At 44.7% G+C, this 14,567-nt stretch overlaps 1 protein-coding gene across 1 annotated transcript in view; it reads left to right on the top strand.

Moving 5' to 3' along the window:
* Nucleotides 1-268: 268 nt before the first annotated feature.
* The window catches only part of agap3 (ArfGAP with GTPase domain, ankyrin repeat and PH domain 3), an 805,117-nt gene continuing 790,818 nt past the window's right edge, over nt 269-14,567 (top strand). The window contains exon 1 of the mRNA XM_078215552.1: nt 269-976. Within this exon, the coding sequence (XP_078071678.1) occupies nt 622-976 (355 nt within the window). The 5' untranslated portion in view covers nt 269-621. The remainder of the gene's footprint in view (nt 977-14,567) is intronic.

Below are 14,567 nucleotides of genomic sequence, written 5' to 3'. Positions count from 1 at the left end.
GGGGCCAGTGGACTTCGGTCGGTTCTGGGTCATGGAGTTTGGGCGGGGCGAGGTGGCGTCTGCGGGCACTGGGCGTGGCCACGCATTACCGGGGCGGAGTCTGTGGTGTTGTCAGGGGGCACAGGGGCGGGGCAGACACAGGGGCAGAGTAAGGGGCGGGGCTGAGCGCAGGGGTGTGCGGTGGAACACAGGGTCCCGAGGCGGGACCGTGCATAGTGGGTCTTGGAGTCGGGGCCTTGTGGTCGGTGGGCAGGGCCATGTGGACCTGTGGGCGGGGCTGGCTCCGGCGTGCTGACGCAGTGCGTGGTGCGCAGGCGCGGGCGGCTGCTGGTGTTGGCGAGGGAGCGCGGCTCGAGCTGTCCGTCTGGAGATTTTAATGTGAAAAGTCGCAGGGAGAATCCTCACCGAGAATCACCCCAATCCGAGCCGGGAGAACTGGAGCATGGAGCAGGACAGGAACGGGCTCTGGCAGCAGGCTGCCCGCGGCCTTCTGCCCACCGGGCTGTGAAGTAACGGACTCTCCTTTTGTGATCGGAGCTGAGGAGGATCCGGCCGTGCCCGAGCGCTGCTGACCCCTGACCTCTCACCCCTGACCCCGGTCCCCTTCACCCCAGCCTGGCCATGAATTTCCAATCTCAGCCGTCTCTGCATGCCGGCTCCCCGGGCTCCGGCTCTGGGGGTTCTGGCGGCTCGGTGTCGGTTTTGGGACCTCCCGGCGGGGCTCTGGGTCTGGGCTGCGGCTCGGGCTCGGGCTCCATGCCTGTGTTGTCTCACTCCGGCTCCAACTCGGCCGCCTCGGCCACCTCCCCGGCCCAGGCTCAGCAGCTGGTGCTGTCCAACTCGGCGGCTATCCGAGCCGAGATCCAGCGCTTCGAGAGCGTCCACCCCAACATCTACGCCATTTACGATTTAATCGAGAGGATCGAGGACATGGGGCTGCAAAACCAGATCCGGGAGCATGTCATCAGTATCGAAGGTAGGAATGAGATTATTGCAAACATCGGATAGATACCGCACTGGGCACGTCAACAGCCCTTACAATCGGATATCCAATCGACATGACACTAGATATCTGCACTCATGTCGCCTGCAAATTGACCAGATGTGTAAATTACCACTCATGGGAACCAGTGTACCTTTCGTAAATATTGTACAGATATGCTTTGCAATGATTCCCCTAAATATTCTGTTCGAACACTGTTTAGAGGATTTTTTATAATGATTATAAAAAAGGAACTTTAAATTCTGAGGTCCGTTCAGACAGATGTTGAGTGCTCAAACCAAAGCCTGATTATTTGAGAATCTGCCTTTATTATGGTAAATACGGTGCTGGGGACGAATGGGAACTGAAGGCAAATAATGCAATGTTTCGGAGTGATGTTTCTCCTAGATGGACACTGCTGTATAAGAGAGACTGGGTGGATATCAGTTCCACTTTGTTTACAGGTAGTCTGTAAGATTAAAGAGTGTCTTAGACAATTCAAATCACTTAATTCTATATTTATGTTTGCTATTGCCCAACTTGTATACTGAAGAAATAAAGATCAAAGCAAGGATTTTGTTTATCAACAAAGGTGGATTTTTTTATATGTCACTGACCTTGTTGTCAGTACTGAGTACAGATTGGATTAATTTATTTGTTTTCATATTCTCGCACTATACACACTATATAAGTGATCATGATTACAACATTTGCGACAATTGTAAGATTCAAATGCATCAACACAAATGAATTATTATGTTTGTAAGCATTTGCGTGAAGTTGATTCATATATTTATTTAAGTATTATGCCTCTTTAACACATGCATCTATTGAAATGAGGTGGAGATGGAACACATTGCATTTAAAAACAGAAAATGCTGGAAACACTCAAGGAAATCAAGCAGCAGCTATGGACGGAGAAACCTAGTTAACATTTCAAGTTGATGTCTTGTCATCAGAATAGTCCCTAAATACATTGTCTTTGTGGATATTAGGGAATTTGCAGCTAAGGTATGCTTGGCTGTAAAATTTACAGATTTAGGGGATGAGATGTGGGACTCCGAGATAAAATTCCTGCTCCCTGTTGTAATTTGGGTAGTGATTCTTATTGTAATGTTTACTGAATAAGAAAGATAATATGCCTTTTGCTGTTACAGATAAACAGATTAATCTTGCTTTCATTCTGTATCCAGTCAGTGTGGTGTTTATTTTAAAGCTATAATAGGAACCGGTTTACTCTTGGGGAAGAGGTGAGTTTGATCGAGTGTGTTACTTCAGGGGCTTTGGTTATTTAGGCTGCAAGCAGTCAATCAATCTGTATCTTTATTCTTAAAGAATTGAGCAGTTTTGCTGCACAGGACAAGGAAGTGTTGAAATTGGCTGTGTGCTGTTATGAAGCATGGTCAGGACTGGACATGGTAGAAAAATGAAAGTAAATGTGCAGTAAGCACACTGGTGCTGTGACACTGTCGCAGTCTGGATGAAGACCTCATTGAATTGACAGCTCCGTTGCATTATTAGTTTCTCAGCTGTTCAAATACCGCACTGTGGTCGGCAGCACTGTGATTATATCAAACAATTCATTGAAATAGGATTCAGTTCTTTACACTTTGAGATACAGTTCTGTGAACCTAACATTAATTCTAATGCGGCATTGTAACAGTTGAAGTAGATTGTGTGGGTGTCCCAGGAATTCAGAACTGCCAGTGAACATTGGCTTGCTCAACGATGGCAATTCATGGACAAGTAAATGCCTTCCATGGGAGCTTTCTTTTGTGAGCCTTCTATTTTACACATTCCGATTAAATATTGAGGGGGGAGGGGTGTGAATTATGAAGAACACTGTTCATATTATTTCATTGGGTCATTGTTATTTGTCATTGCTCCTTTGTGTGTTAACTCTTGAGTCCTGTGTCTCATCCTAGAGTATTGCTGTTTGTCATTTGTACTTGCAAATGAGTTTGAAGTTTCTTTGGGAGTTGTAGCATAGTCATCTTGCTCATAATGGGACACTCAAAAGCAAGGATGTTACACTGAATCTTTATAAAGTCTAGTCAGGCTAGAGTTTTGTGTCCAGTTCCGGTCACACTTTAAAAAGGATGTAAAGAGTCTAGATAAAGTCAACATGGAAAAAACTCTTCCCATTAGCTGATAGTACAAGGACTAGGGGACACATTAAAAAATTTTGGCAAGAGATGCAGGGGGAATGTGAAGAAAACCCTTTTATGCAGTGAGTGGAAACATAAGATCTTGTGGGAAGAATGTTGCCGATGTTGGGGAAGTGCAGAACTAGGGGTCACAGTCGAAGAATAAGGGGTAAGCCATTCAGGACTGAGATGAGGAAGAACTTCTTCACTCGGAGAGTTGTGAACCTGTGGAATTCTCTACCACAGAAAGCTGTTGGGGCCAGTTCGTTAGATATGTTCAAGAGGGAGCTGGACGTGGCCCTTGTGGCTTAAGGGAAGAAGGGGGATGGAGAGGAAGCGGGAGTGGGATACTGACAGTGCATGATCAGCCATGATATTGAATGGTGGTGCAGGCTCGAAGGGCCGAATGGACTACTTCCACACCTATTTTCTATGCTTCTATCTGGAAATGGACATAATCAATGATTTCAAAAGGAAATTGGATGGACACTTGAGGGAAATAAATTGTAGAGCTATGGGAATAGAACAGGAATAGCACTGACTGAATTGTTCTGTTTGGAACTGGTATGAACTTGATGGATTGAATGGCTTCCTTCTGTGCTGTAAGTGACTCTGTGACTCTCGGTTATGCTTCAGACAGGGTCATTCTATCACGTGCAGTTTTGGGGATACCCTTCAAGAAATGTTTTTAATACCCTACTGAACGCACATCTTGGATTCAGGAAAAATAAAGCAGGTTTATGAAGCTATATTTGAGGAGGGAGTTCAGACTGTTTCCACAGAAGCTGAACAGGCTAAGTTATTTAACAGAGGTCTTCCATGATGGAGGGTTCTGATAGCTTCTGACCGTTTCCTCATGCAGACAGATTCTTAAAGAGAGATCATCAGTTTTAACTGGTCACTGAGAGTAGGGAAAGTGGTTGGGAGAAATGTGTTCTCGTGGGTTGTTGGAGTTTTGAAACATTAAATACTTCATCTTTTAAGGAAAACATGGAACATTTTTGAAGTAGAGAAAGAAATGTGGTTGTTGGGAGTGAATGAGGCAGTGGGATTTGCTGTGAATTGTTGTACCGAGGAGCCAATTTGGACACGATGGATTGAGTGGCTTCCTTCTATGCTGTAAGCACCTGTATTTCTGTTGCTTCAATAACCTGCAAAATCTTAGGCCGCATTTGGATTATTGGTTGCTGTTTTGGGAACCCCAAATTGGGAAGAATATGAAAATAGTGCCGGGGCAGATTTACCAGGATGTTCGGGAGAAAGGAGTTAGAAGTTAACGTTTTTCACGACAGCTGAAGATCTTATCAAAAACATGAAAGATTTTGATAAAGAAATAATAGCTTCTTTCTCCTGGTCAACCAAATGGTAACACAAGGACAGAAATTTAAGACCATCAAAATTTTTTGAAGGGAGGCTAAAAATAAATTGTTTTAGAATGTCACAAAACAATAAAATATCGAGTCCATATATCCTTTTGAAAAGGATTTAGAAAGTTGCTTGGAAAAAAAAAAGTTAAACATAGGACAGAGGACTAAGGAGCAGGAGCAGCCCATTTGGCTCTTCTCCACCATTCAATAAGATCATAGCTGACCTGGTCTTTTCTGTTTGCCCCCCATAATCCTTGGATCACTGTTATCAAAAATCTGTCTAACTCAGCCTTGAATAAATTCAATGACTCAGCCTCCACTGCTTTCAGGAGAAGAGAATTCCACCTCCTAACAGCTCTTAGCGAGAATTATTTTCTCCTCATGTCTGTCTTAAAAGGTAGAATTCTTATTCGTAAACCATGTCCCCTAGTTCAAGTCCCCCCTCACCCCCAGTGAAAACATCCTCCCCGTATCCAGCCTGTCACATTCCCTCAGGATCTTGAATGTTCCAATAAGATCACCTCTTCTTCATCTAAACTGCAATGGGTATCAGCTCAACCAGTTCTTTATAAGATAAGCCCCTCATCACAGGAATGATTCAAGTTAACCTATTTCTGACAAGGTGACCAGAATTGTACACATTATTCCAGTAAACATCTATGACTCTATGTGGTCTCACCAAGGCCGTATGCAGCTGCAGTAAAACTTCCCTATTTTTATACTCCATTCCCTTTGTGATCGCCACTATAATTCTATTTACCTTTCGAATCACTTACCTGGATACTAACTTTTTGAGACAATGTACCAGAACACTCAAATCCCTCTGTACCACCAAGTTCTGCAATCTCTCGCCATTTAAATTCAGGATTCAGGTTCCTGGACCATTGGGACCTCTTTAGGGGCAGGGGTGATCTGTATACAAAAAACGGGTGGAACTTGAATCACACGGGGACCAATATCCTGGCCGGTATGTTGGCTAAGGTTACTGGGGAGAATTTAAACTAGATAGGTTGGGGGGAGGGGAGCTAGAAGAGTTGACTAGGATCAAGGAACTAATTGATGGGGTGGAGGATGCAGGGGTAAGGGGAATTACAAAATTAATGGTAGAGGAGAGGGTGCAAGTGAATGAAGGCGGTAATTTAGATAAGGGAGTAGAGGGAGAGGGTGTTCGCGACTCATCAAAGCGGGTCCAGATAAAAGCTGGAATAAGGACACTTTGCCTGAATGCACGAAGCATTCGGAACAAGGTAAATGAGTTGATGGTGCAAATCAGCACGAGTGGGTACGATCTAGTGGCCATTACAGAAACGTGGCTGAAAGGTGACCAGGACTGGGAGATGAATATCCAGGGGTATCAGGTGTTTAGGAAGAATAGACAGGAAGGAAAAGGTGGTGGGGTCGCGCTATTAATAAGAGATAATATCAGGGTAGTACTGAGGGATGACATAGGCTCTGAGGAACAAAACGTGGAATCATTATGGGTAGAGATAAGGAATAGTAGAGGGAGAAAGACACTAGTAGGTGTGGTATATAGGCCCCCAAATAATAATGTTGAGGTAGGGAGGGCTATAAACAAGCAGATAAGGGATGCGTGTAAAAACGGAACGGCAATAATCATGGGGGACTTCAACATGCACATTGACTGGCAGACTCAAGTCGGTAAGGGTGGAATGGAGGAAGAGTTCTTAGAATGCTGTCGGGATAGTTTCCTTGAACAGCATGTTACGGAACCGACGAGGGAACGAGCTATTTTGGATCTGGTATTGTGTAACGAGGTAGGTAGAATTAAGGATCTTATTGTGAAGGACCCTCTTGGGTCTAGTGACCACAATATGGTCGAATTTCTGATTCAGATGGAAGAGGAGAAAGTTTGGTCCCAAACCAGTGTCCTCTGTTTGAACAGAGGGAAATATGATAGGATGAGGGATGAATTGGCTAAGGTAGACTGGGAGAGCAGGCTGGCAGGTAGGATAGCTGAGGAACAGTGGAGGATTTTTAAGGAGATCCTTTTCAGTTCTCAGCAAAAATATATTCCAGCAAAAAACAAGGATTGTAAGAAAAGGGAGAACCAGCCGTGGATAACGAAGGAAATAAAGGAGAGTATTAAAATAAAAACAGCTGCGTACAGAGTGGCCAAAAATAGTGGAGAAACAAGTGATTGGAAAAATTTAAGAAACAACAAAGAGAGACTAAGAAAGCGATAAAGAAAGGAAGGATAGACTATGAAGCTAGGCTAGCAATTAATATAAAAAATGATAGTAAAAGTTTTTATAAATATATAAAAAGGAATAGAGTGGCTAGAGTGAATGTTGGACCCTTGGAGGACGAGAGGGGGGAGTTAATAGTGGGAAATGAGGATATGGCTGAGTCTTTAAATAAGTTTTTTGTGTCGGTCTTCACGGTGGAGGACACAAATAGTTTGCCAAATATTAACGATAGAGGGTTGGCAGCAGGAGAAATACTTAATACAATTAATGTTACCAGAGAGGCAGTGCTGGGTAGACTAATGGGACTGAAGGTGGATAAGTCCCCGGGTCCGGATGGAATGCATCCCAGGGTATTGAAAGAAATGTCAGAGGTAATAGTGGATGCGTTAGTGATTATTTATCAAAACTCGTTGCATTCTGGGGTAGTGCCGGTTGATTGGAAAACGGCTAATGTTACGCCGCTGTTTAAAAAAGGAAGGAGACAAAAGGCGGGTAACTATAGGCCGGTCAGCTTAACGTCTGTAGTAGGGAAAATGCTGGAATCCATTATTAAAGAGGAGATAGCAGGGCATCTGGATAGAAATGGTTCGATCAATCAGACGCAGCATGGATTCATGAGGGGAAAGTCGTGCTTGACGAACATGTTGGATTTTTATGAAGATGTGACGAGGGCGGTTGATGGAGGAGAACCGGTGGATGCGGTGTTTTTGGATTTCCAAAAGGCGTTTGATAAGGTGCCCCATAAAAGGCTACTGAAGAAGATTAGGGCACACGGAGTTGGGGGTAGTGTGTTAAAGTGGATTGGGGACTGGCTATCCGACAGGAAGCAAAGAGTTGGAATAAATGGGTGTTTTTCCGGTTGGAGGAAGGTAACTAGTGGCGTGCCGCAGGGATCGGTACTCGGGCCGCAACTATTTACCATTTATATAGATGATCTGGAGGAGGGGACGGAGTGTAGGGTAACGAAGTTTGCAGACGACACAAAGATAAGTGGAAAAGTGAATCGTGTGGAGGACGGAGAAGATCTGCAGAGAGATTTGGACAGGCTGAGTGAGTGGGCGAGGATATGGCAAATGGAGTATAACGTTGAGAAATGCGAGGTTATACACTTTGGAGGAAATAATAACAAATGGGATTACTATCTCAATGGAAACAAATTAAAACATGCTACCGTGCAAAGGGACCTGGGGGTCCTTGTGCATGAGACGCAAAAGCCCAGTCTGCAGGTACAACAGGTGATCAAGAAGGCAAATGGGATGTTGGCCTATATTGCGAAGGGGATAGAATATAAAAGCAGGGATGTCTTGATGCACCTGTACAGGGCATTGGTGAGGCCGCAGCTGGAATACTGTGTGCAGTATTGGTCCCCTTATATGAGGAAGGATATATTGGCATTGGAGGGAGTGCAGAGAAGGTTCACCAGGTTGATAGCGGAGATGAGGGGTTTGGATTATGAGGAGAGGCTGAGGAGATTGGGTTTGTACTCGTTGGAGTTTAGAAGGATGAGGGGGGATCTTATGGAGACTTATAAGATAATGCGGGGGCTGGATAGGGTGGAGGCGGAGAGATTCTTTCCACTTAGTAAGGAAGTTAAAACTAGAGGACACAGCCTCAAAATAAAGGGGGGTCGGTTTAAGACAGAGTTGAGGAGGAACTTCTTCTCCCAGAGGGTGGTGAATCTCTGGAATTCTCTGCCCACTGAGGTGGTGGAGGCTACCTCGCTGAATATGTTTAAAGCGCGGATGGATGGATTCCTGAGCGGTAAGGGAATTAAGGGTTATGGGGATCAGGCGGGTAAGTGGTACTGATCCACGTCAGATCAGCCATGATCTTATTGAATGGCGGGGCAGGCTCGAGGGGCTAGATGGCCTACTCCTGCTCCTATTTCTTATGTTCTTATGTTCTTATGTTCTTAAATAGTATAATGCTTTTCTATTCTTGCTGCTGAAATGGACAAGTTCACATTTCCCCACATTAGACTCCATCTGCCAATTTTATACCCACTCACTTCACCAGTCTATATCCCTATTCGGACTGATCGGTTGAGATCAAAAAGGAGGAGGTATTGGGGTTCTTGAGAAACATTAAGGTAGACAAGTCCCCAGGGCCTGATGGGATATACCCCAGAATACTGAGAGAGGTAAGGGAGGAAATTGCTGGGGCCTTGAGAGAAATCTTTGTAGCCTCACTGGCTACAGGGGAGGTCATGATGTGGAGATGCCGGCGTTGGACTGGGGTAAACACAGTAAGAAGTCTCACAACACCAGGTTAAAGTCCAACAGGTTTAGTTGGTAGCAAAAGCCACGAGCTCACCTGACGAAGGAGCAGCGAGCGCTCCGAAAGCTAGTGGCATTTGCTACCAAATAAACATAGAAATATAGAAACATAGAAAACTACAACACAAGTTGTGCCGAACATATCCCTATCTTTTAGGCCTACCTATAACCCTCCATCCTATTAAGTCCCATGTACTCATCCAGGAGTCTCTTAAAAGACCCTATTGAGTTTGCCTCCACCACCACTGACGGCAGCCGATTCCACTCGCCCACCACCATCTGTGTGAAAAACTTCCCCCGAACATTTCCCCTGTACCCACACCCCAGCACCTTAAACCTGTGTCCTCTCGTAGCAGCCATTTCCACCCTGGGAAAAAGCCTCTGAGAGTCCACCCGATCTATGTCCCTCAACATCTTATATACCTCTCATCCTACGTCTCTCCAAGGAGAAAAGACCGAGCTCCCTCAGCCTATCCTCATAAGGCATGCCATTCAATCCAGGCAACATCCTTGTAAATCACCTCTGCACCTTTTCAATCTTTTCCACATCCTTCCTGTAATGAGGCGACCAGAACTGAGCACAGTACTCCAAGTGAGGTCTGACGAGGGTCTTATATAGCTGCATCATTATCCCCGGACTCCGAAACTCAATCCCTCGATTGATAAAGGCCAGTACACCATATGCCTTCTTAACCACCTCCTCCACTTGCTGGGCCGATTTTAGAGTCCTATGGACCCTGTTGGACTTTAACCTGGTGTTGTGAGACTTCTTACTACAGGGGAGGTCCCAGAGGATTGGAGAATAGCCAATGTTGTTCCTTTGTTTAAGAAGGATAGCAAGAATAATCCAGGTAATTACACGCCGGTGAGCCTTACATCAGTGGTCGGGAAATTATTGGAGAGGATTCTTCGAGACCGGCTTTATTCCCACTTGGAAATAAGTGGACTTATTAGTGAGAGGCAACATGGTTTTGTGAAGGGGGGAATCGTGTCACATTAACTTGATCGAATTTTTCGAGGAAGTGACGAAGGTGATTGATGAGGGTAGGGCAGTGGATGTTTTCTACATGGACTTCAGTAAGGCCTTTGACAAAGTCCCTCATGGCAGACTGGTGCAGAAGGTGAAGTTGCATGGGATCAGAGGTGAGCTGGCAAGGTGGATACAAAACTGGCTCGGTCAAAGAAGGCAGAGGATAGCAGTGGAAGGGTGCGTTTCTGAATGAAGGGCTGTGACAAGTGGTGTTCCTCAGGGATCAGTGCTGGGACCTTTGCTGTTTGTAATATGTATAAATGATTTGGAGGAAAATGTAACTGGATTGATTAGTAAGTTTGCGGGCGACACAAAGGTTGGTGGATTTGTGGATAGCGATGAGGACCATCGGAGGATACAGCAGGATATAGATCAGTTGGAGACTTGGGCGGAGAGATGGCAAATGGAGTTTAATCTGGGCAAATGTGAGGTAGTGCATTTTGGAAGGTCTAATACAGATAGGAAATATACAGTAAATGGCAGAACCCTTACGAGTACTGATAGGCAAAGGGATCTGGGTGTACAGGTACACAGATCACTGAAAGTGGCAATGCAGGTGGAGAAGGTAGTCAAGAAGGCAAGCGGCATGCTTGCCTTAATCGGCCAGGGTATTGAGTTTAAAAATTGGCAAGTCATGTTGCAGCTTTATAGACCCTTAGTTAGGCTGCCCTTGGAATATAGTGTTCAATTCTGGTCGCCACACTACCAGAAGGATGTGGAGGCTTTGGAGAGGGTACAGAAAAGACTTACCAGGATGTTGCCTGGTATGGAGGGCATTCGCTATGAGGAGAGGTTGGAGAAATTTGGTTTGTTCTCACTGGAGCGACAGAGGTTGAGGGGAGACCTGATAGAAGTCGACAAGATTATGAGAGGCGTGGACAGAGTGGATAGTCAGAAGCTTTTTCCCAGGGTGGAAGAGTCAATTACTCGGGGGCATAGGTTTAAGGTGCGAGGGGCAAGGTTTAAAGAAGATGTACGAGGCAGATTTTTTACACAGAGAGTAGTGGGTGCCTGGGGAAGTAGTGGAAGCGGATATGGTAGTGACTTCTAAGGGGCGTCTTGACAAGTACATGAATGAGATGGGAATAGAGGGATATGGTCCCCGGAAGGGTAGGGGATTTTAGTTAAGCCGGGCAGCATGGTCGGTGCAGGCTTGGAGGGCCGAAGGGCCTGTTCCTGTGATGTAATTTTCTTTGTTCTTTGGACTCTCTACTTCCTCTTGACAACTTTCCTACCAATTGTGATGTCATCGAAAAATTTAGCTGTCACACATTTAGTCCCATCATCCAAGTCTCTAATATAGAATGTAAATAGTTGAAACCCAGCACTGATCCCTGTGGTATTCCACTGGTAAGAACTTGTCAACCCAAGAAAAACATTTATCGTTACCCTTTGCTTCCCATTAGCCAACCAATCCTTCATCCATGCTTATATGTTACCTCTACACTATATGCACTTATCTTGTGTAGTAACCTTTGATGTGACACCTTATCAAATGCTTTTTGGAAATCCAAGTGCACCACTTCTACAGGTTCCTCTTTATCCACCTTCCTCTAACATAGTTAAATATGATTTCCCTTTCTTAAAAGGATGTGGCGAGTGAACAAAAGTGTGTGATTAAACTGGCTGGGATATTAAAGGGAGTGGGATGTGAGCAGGAGAGTGCGATGAGACTGGGTTGGATATTAAAGGACATGGGGGTGTGAGATTAAACTGGGTGAGATATTAGAGGGTGTTAGTTGGGGGAGAACAAAGCCTTCTTGACTACCTTCTCCACCTGCATTGCCACTTTCAGTGATCTGTGTACCTGTACACCCAGATCTCTCTGCCTATCAATACTCTTAGGGTTCTGCCATTTACTGTATATTTCCTATCTGTATTAGACCTTCCAAAATGCATTACCTCACATTTGCCCGGATTAACCTCCATCTGCCATCTCTCTGCCCAAGCCTCCAACTGATCTATATCCTGCTGTATCCTCCGATGGTCCTCATCGCTATCCGCAAATGCACCAATCTTTGTGAGAGTGGGATTTGACTGGGTAGGATATTAAAGCTTCATGGTGGCACAGTGGTTAGCACTGCTGTGTGACTGTGCCAGGGACCCAGGTTTGATTCTGGCCTTGGGTGACTGTGTGGAGTTTGCACGTTCTTCCCATGCCTGCATGGGCTCACTCCAGCGACTCCAGTTTTCTCCCAGAGTCTAAAGATGTGCAGGTTAAGTGGATTGGCCATGGTAAATGTATGGTGTTGTGGTGATAGCGTGGAAGGGGAGGGGGGCCTGGGTGCGATGCTCTTTCGGAGAGTCGGTGCAGACTCAATGGGGCCAAATGGCCTCTTACTGCACTGCAGGGATTCTCTGGTTTGAAAGAGTTTGGCAGTGTGAGGGGGAGTGAGACTAAACTGGGTGGAATATTACAGGGTGTGGGGAGTGAGCAGAATTGAAAATAAATTGTGTGGGATATGAAAGGGTTTGGGGGTGTGAGGCAGAGTGGGATTAGATTGGGAGGGATATTAAAGGCGATGGGAATGTGAGGAGGAGTGGGATTAAACTGGGAGGGATATTAAAAGGTATAGGGGTGTGAGGGAGTTTGGGATTAAACTGGGAGGGATATTAAAGGGCGTGGGGAGTGCGGGCAAGAGGAGTGTTAAAAAGAGATGTAAAGAAACCACTGGCACTGTTTTGGGCTCAAATAGTTTAATTGTGTTCTGTAACAATTTGATATTCTAACTGCTTTCCCTCTGCTATAAAAATATTATTCTGGGGACTTGGTTGCTTTAGTTATTTCATATCATCTTTCACTTATCTGTGTTCAGTTACAGGAATAAAAAAGATGTTCAGAGGTCTACGATTCATGCAAATTGCATATAGCAAAATGTGCCCACAGCCTGAAACCAAAGATAAATTATCGTGGCACCAGAAGTGGAGGTTGGGTGCTGAGTAATTTATGCGAACATGGAAGCTTATATTTCTGTTCCCAAAGCAACATAAATTTATTTTTAGTCAGTTTTAGCTCCAGGTTAGTTCCATTGTCTTCTGAACAGCAGCTGTAGCTGTGTGAAGCACGATGCATATGCATGGTGATTTTTTTCCTTCCCCCAGGTTTTTCCACTCATGAATACAGTGGTTTGGCTGGGTAATGGTTTTCTGGACCACCCTCCAATACCTTGATTAACGGTCCACATCTAATGTGAGCCGAAATAACACCTGTCAATTTTTTTTCAAATGTCTCATGTCTATTCATGAGCACGAACAGTGATCAGGAGATGGATCCCTGGCTGGATTTCGTCCAGTCACCGAACTCCCCTTAATTCTCCTCACCCCTTGCCACCCCAACCTCACCTCACCCAGTATTCTGAATAGTCTGGCGTTAACTTGAGGGATCCGACATACTCTTGAAGATTTACAAAGATTGGTTATTTGATGTTGTACCAAGTCACTGGAAGTAACAAGAATGTGTGTAATTTGCATGTAAATAAGAGCAACAAAGTGGGTTATTTGGCATGTGTCAATGGCTGTTTTGGTTGACTGTAAGTTCTGTAGACCCAGTGTGAGGTGACAGAGGAAATGTCAGGTTCCACTGTGAGATATATTGTGGCCCCAGTGCAAAGCTGCCATTGGTCCTGGTACTATTTTTACACAGGATTGTGTGTGTGTGTCTGTGTTGTTGAGTTTTGATTTTTTTTTTCTAAATTGACTTTGGTATGATCAGTACTCCTCTGAACCTTTGGAACTGAGATTTATTTTCCCCAGAGTGTCAATAGGAGGTTAGACAAGTGGCTATTAAGCCAGAGGCTTTAACATCATTTCAAAGGGAATTACAAGAAGGATATAAAAGTTGCAAGAAAAAGAAAGTCTTGCATTTCCATAGTGTCTTTCATTAGTTCAAGAAGGCTCAATGTGTTTTAAATCCAATAAAATACATTTAATTTGTGGTCGCCGTTGTAAAGGAGGAAAGATGGCACAGCGAGCTCCTGTGTTCAGCCGTATGATAAGTATCAAGTTGTTTTTTAATGATGTTCACTGGGAACCCTCTGCTCTTTGAAATAGTTCCAGAGGATCTTATGTCCACCTGTGAGAACAAATGAGACGTTCATTTAACAACAGCTTGCATTTATATAGTGCCTTTCACATAAACCATCCCAAGATGCTTCATAGAAATGTTATGAAGCAAAATTGGGTGCTGAACCATGTAAGATGACAGGGCAGAAAGCCAAAAGCTTGATCAAAGAGGAAAGGGACGTAGAGAGATAGGGAGGTTCAGGGAGGGAATTCTAGGGCTTCGGGCCATGGCAGCTAAAGGCATGGCCACCAATGATGGAAGAAATAAAATCAGTGATGCTCAAGAGGCCACAATTAGATGACTGCAGTTATCTTGGAAGGTTGTGAGGTTGGAGGAGATTTGAGACAAGGAGCAGTGGGGTCATGAAGAGATTTGAAAACCAAGATGAGAATTTTAAATCCAGGCATTTCTTGAGTGAGAGCCAATGTAGCTCATCGAGCACAAGGATGATAAGTGACTCGGACTTGTTGGGAGTTATGTTTTTGATGACCGCAA

The sequence above is a fragment of the Mustelus asterias genome, chromosome 7 (assembly GCF_964213995.1).
Source record: "Mustelus asterias chromosome 7, sMusAst1.hap1.1, whole genome shotgun sequence".
NCBI classification, from domain to species: domain Eukaryota; kingdom Metazoa; phylum Chordata; class Chondrichthyes; order Carcharhiniformes; family Triakidae; genus Mustelus; species Mustelus asterias.
The sequence above is the reverse complement of the archived record's forward strand: the minus strand, read 5'-3'. Positions and strand labels throughout refer to the sequence as shown.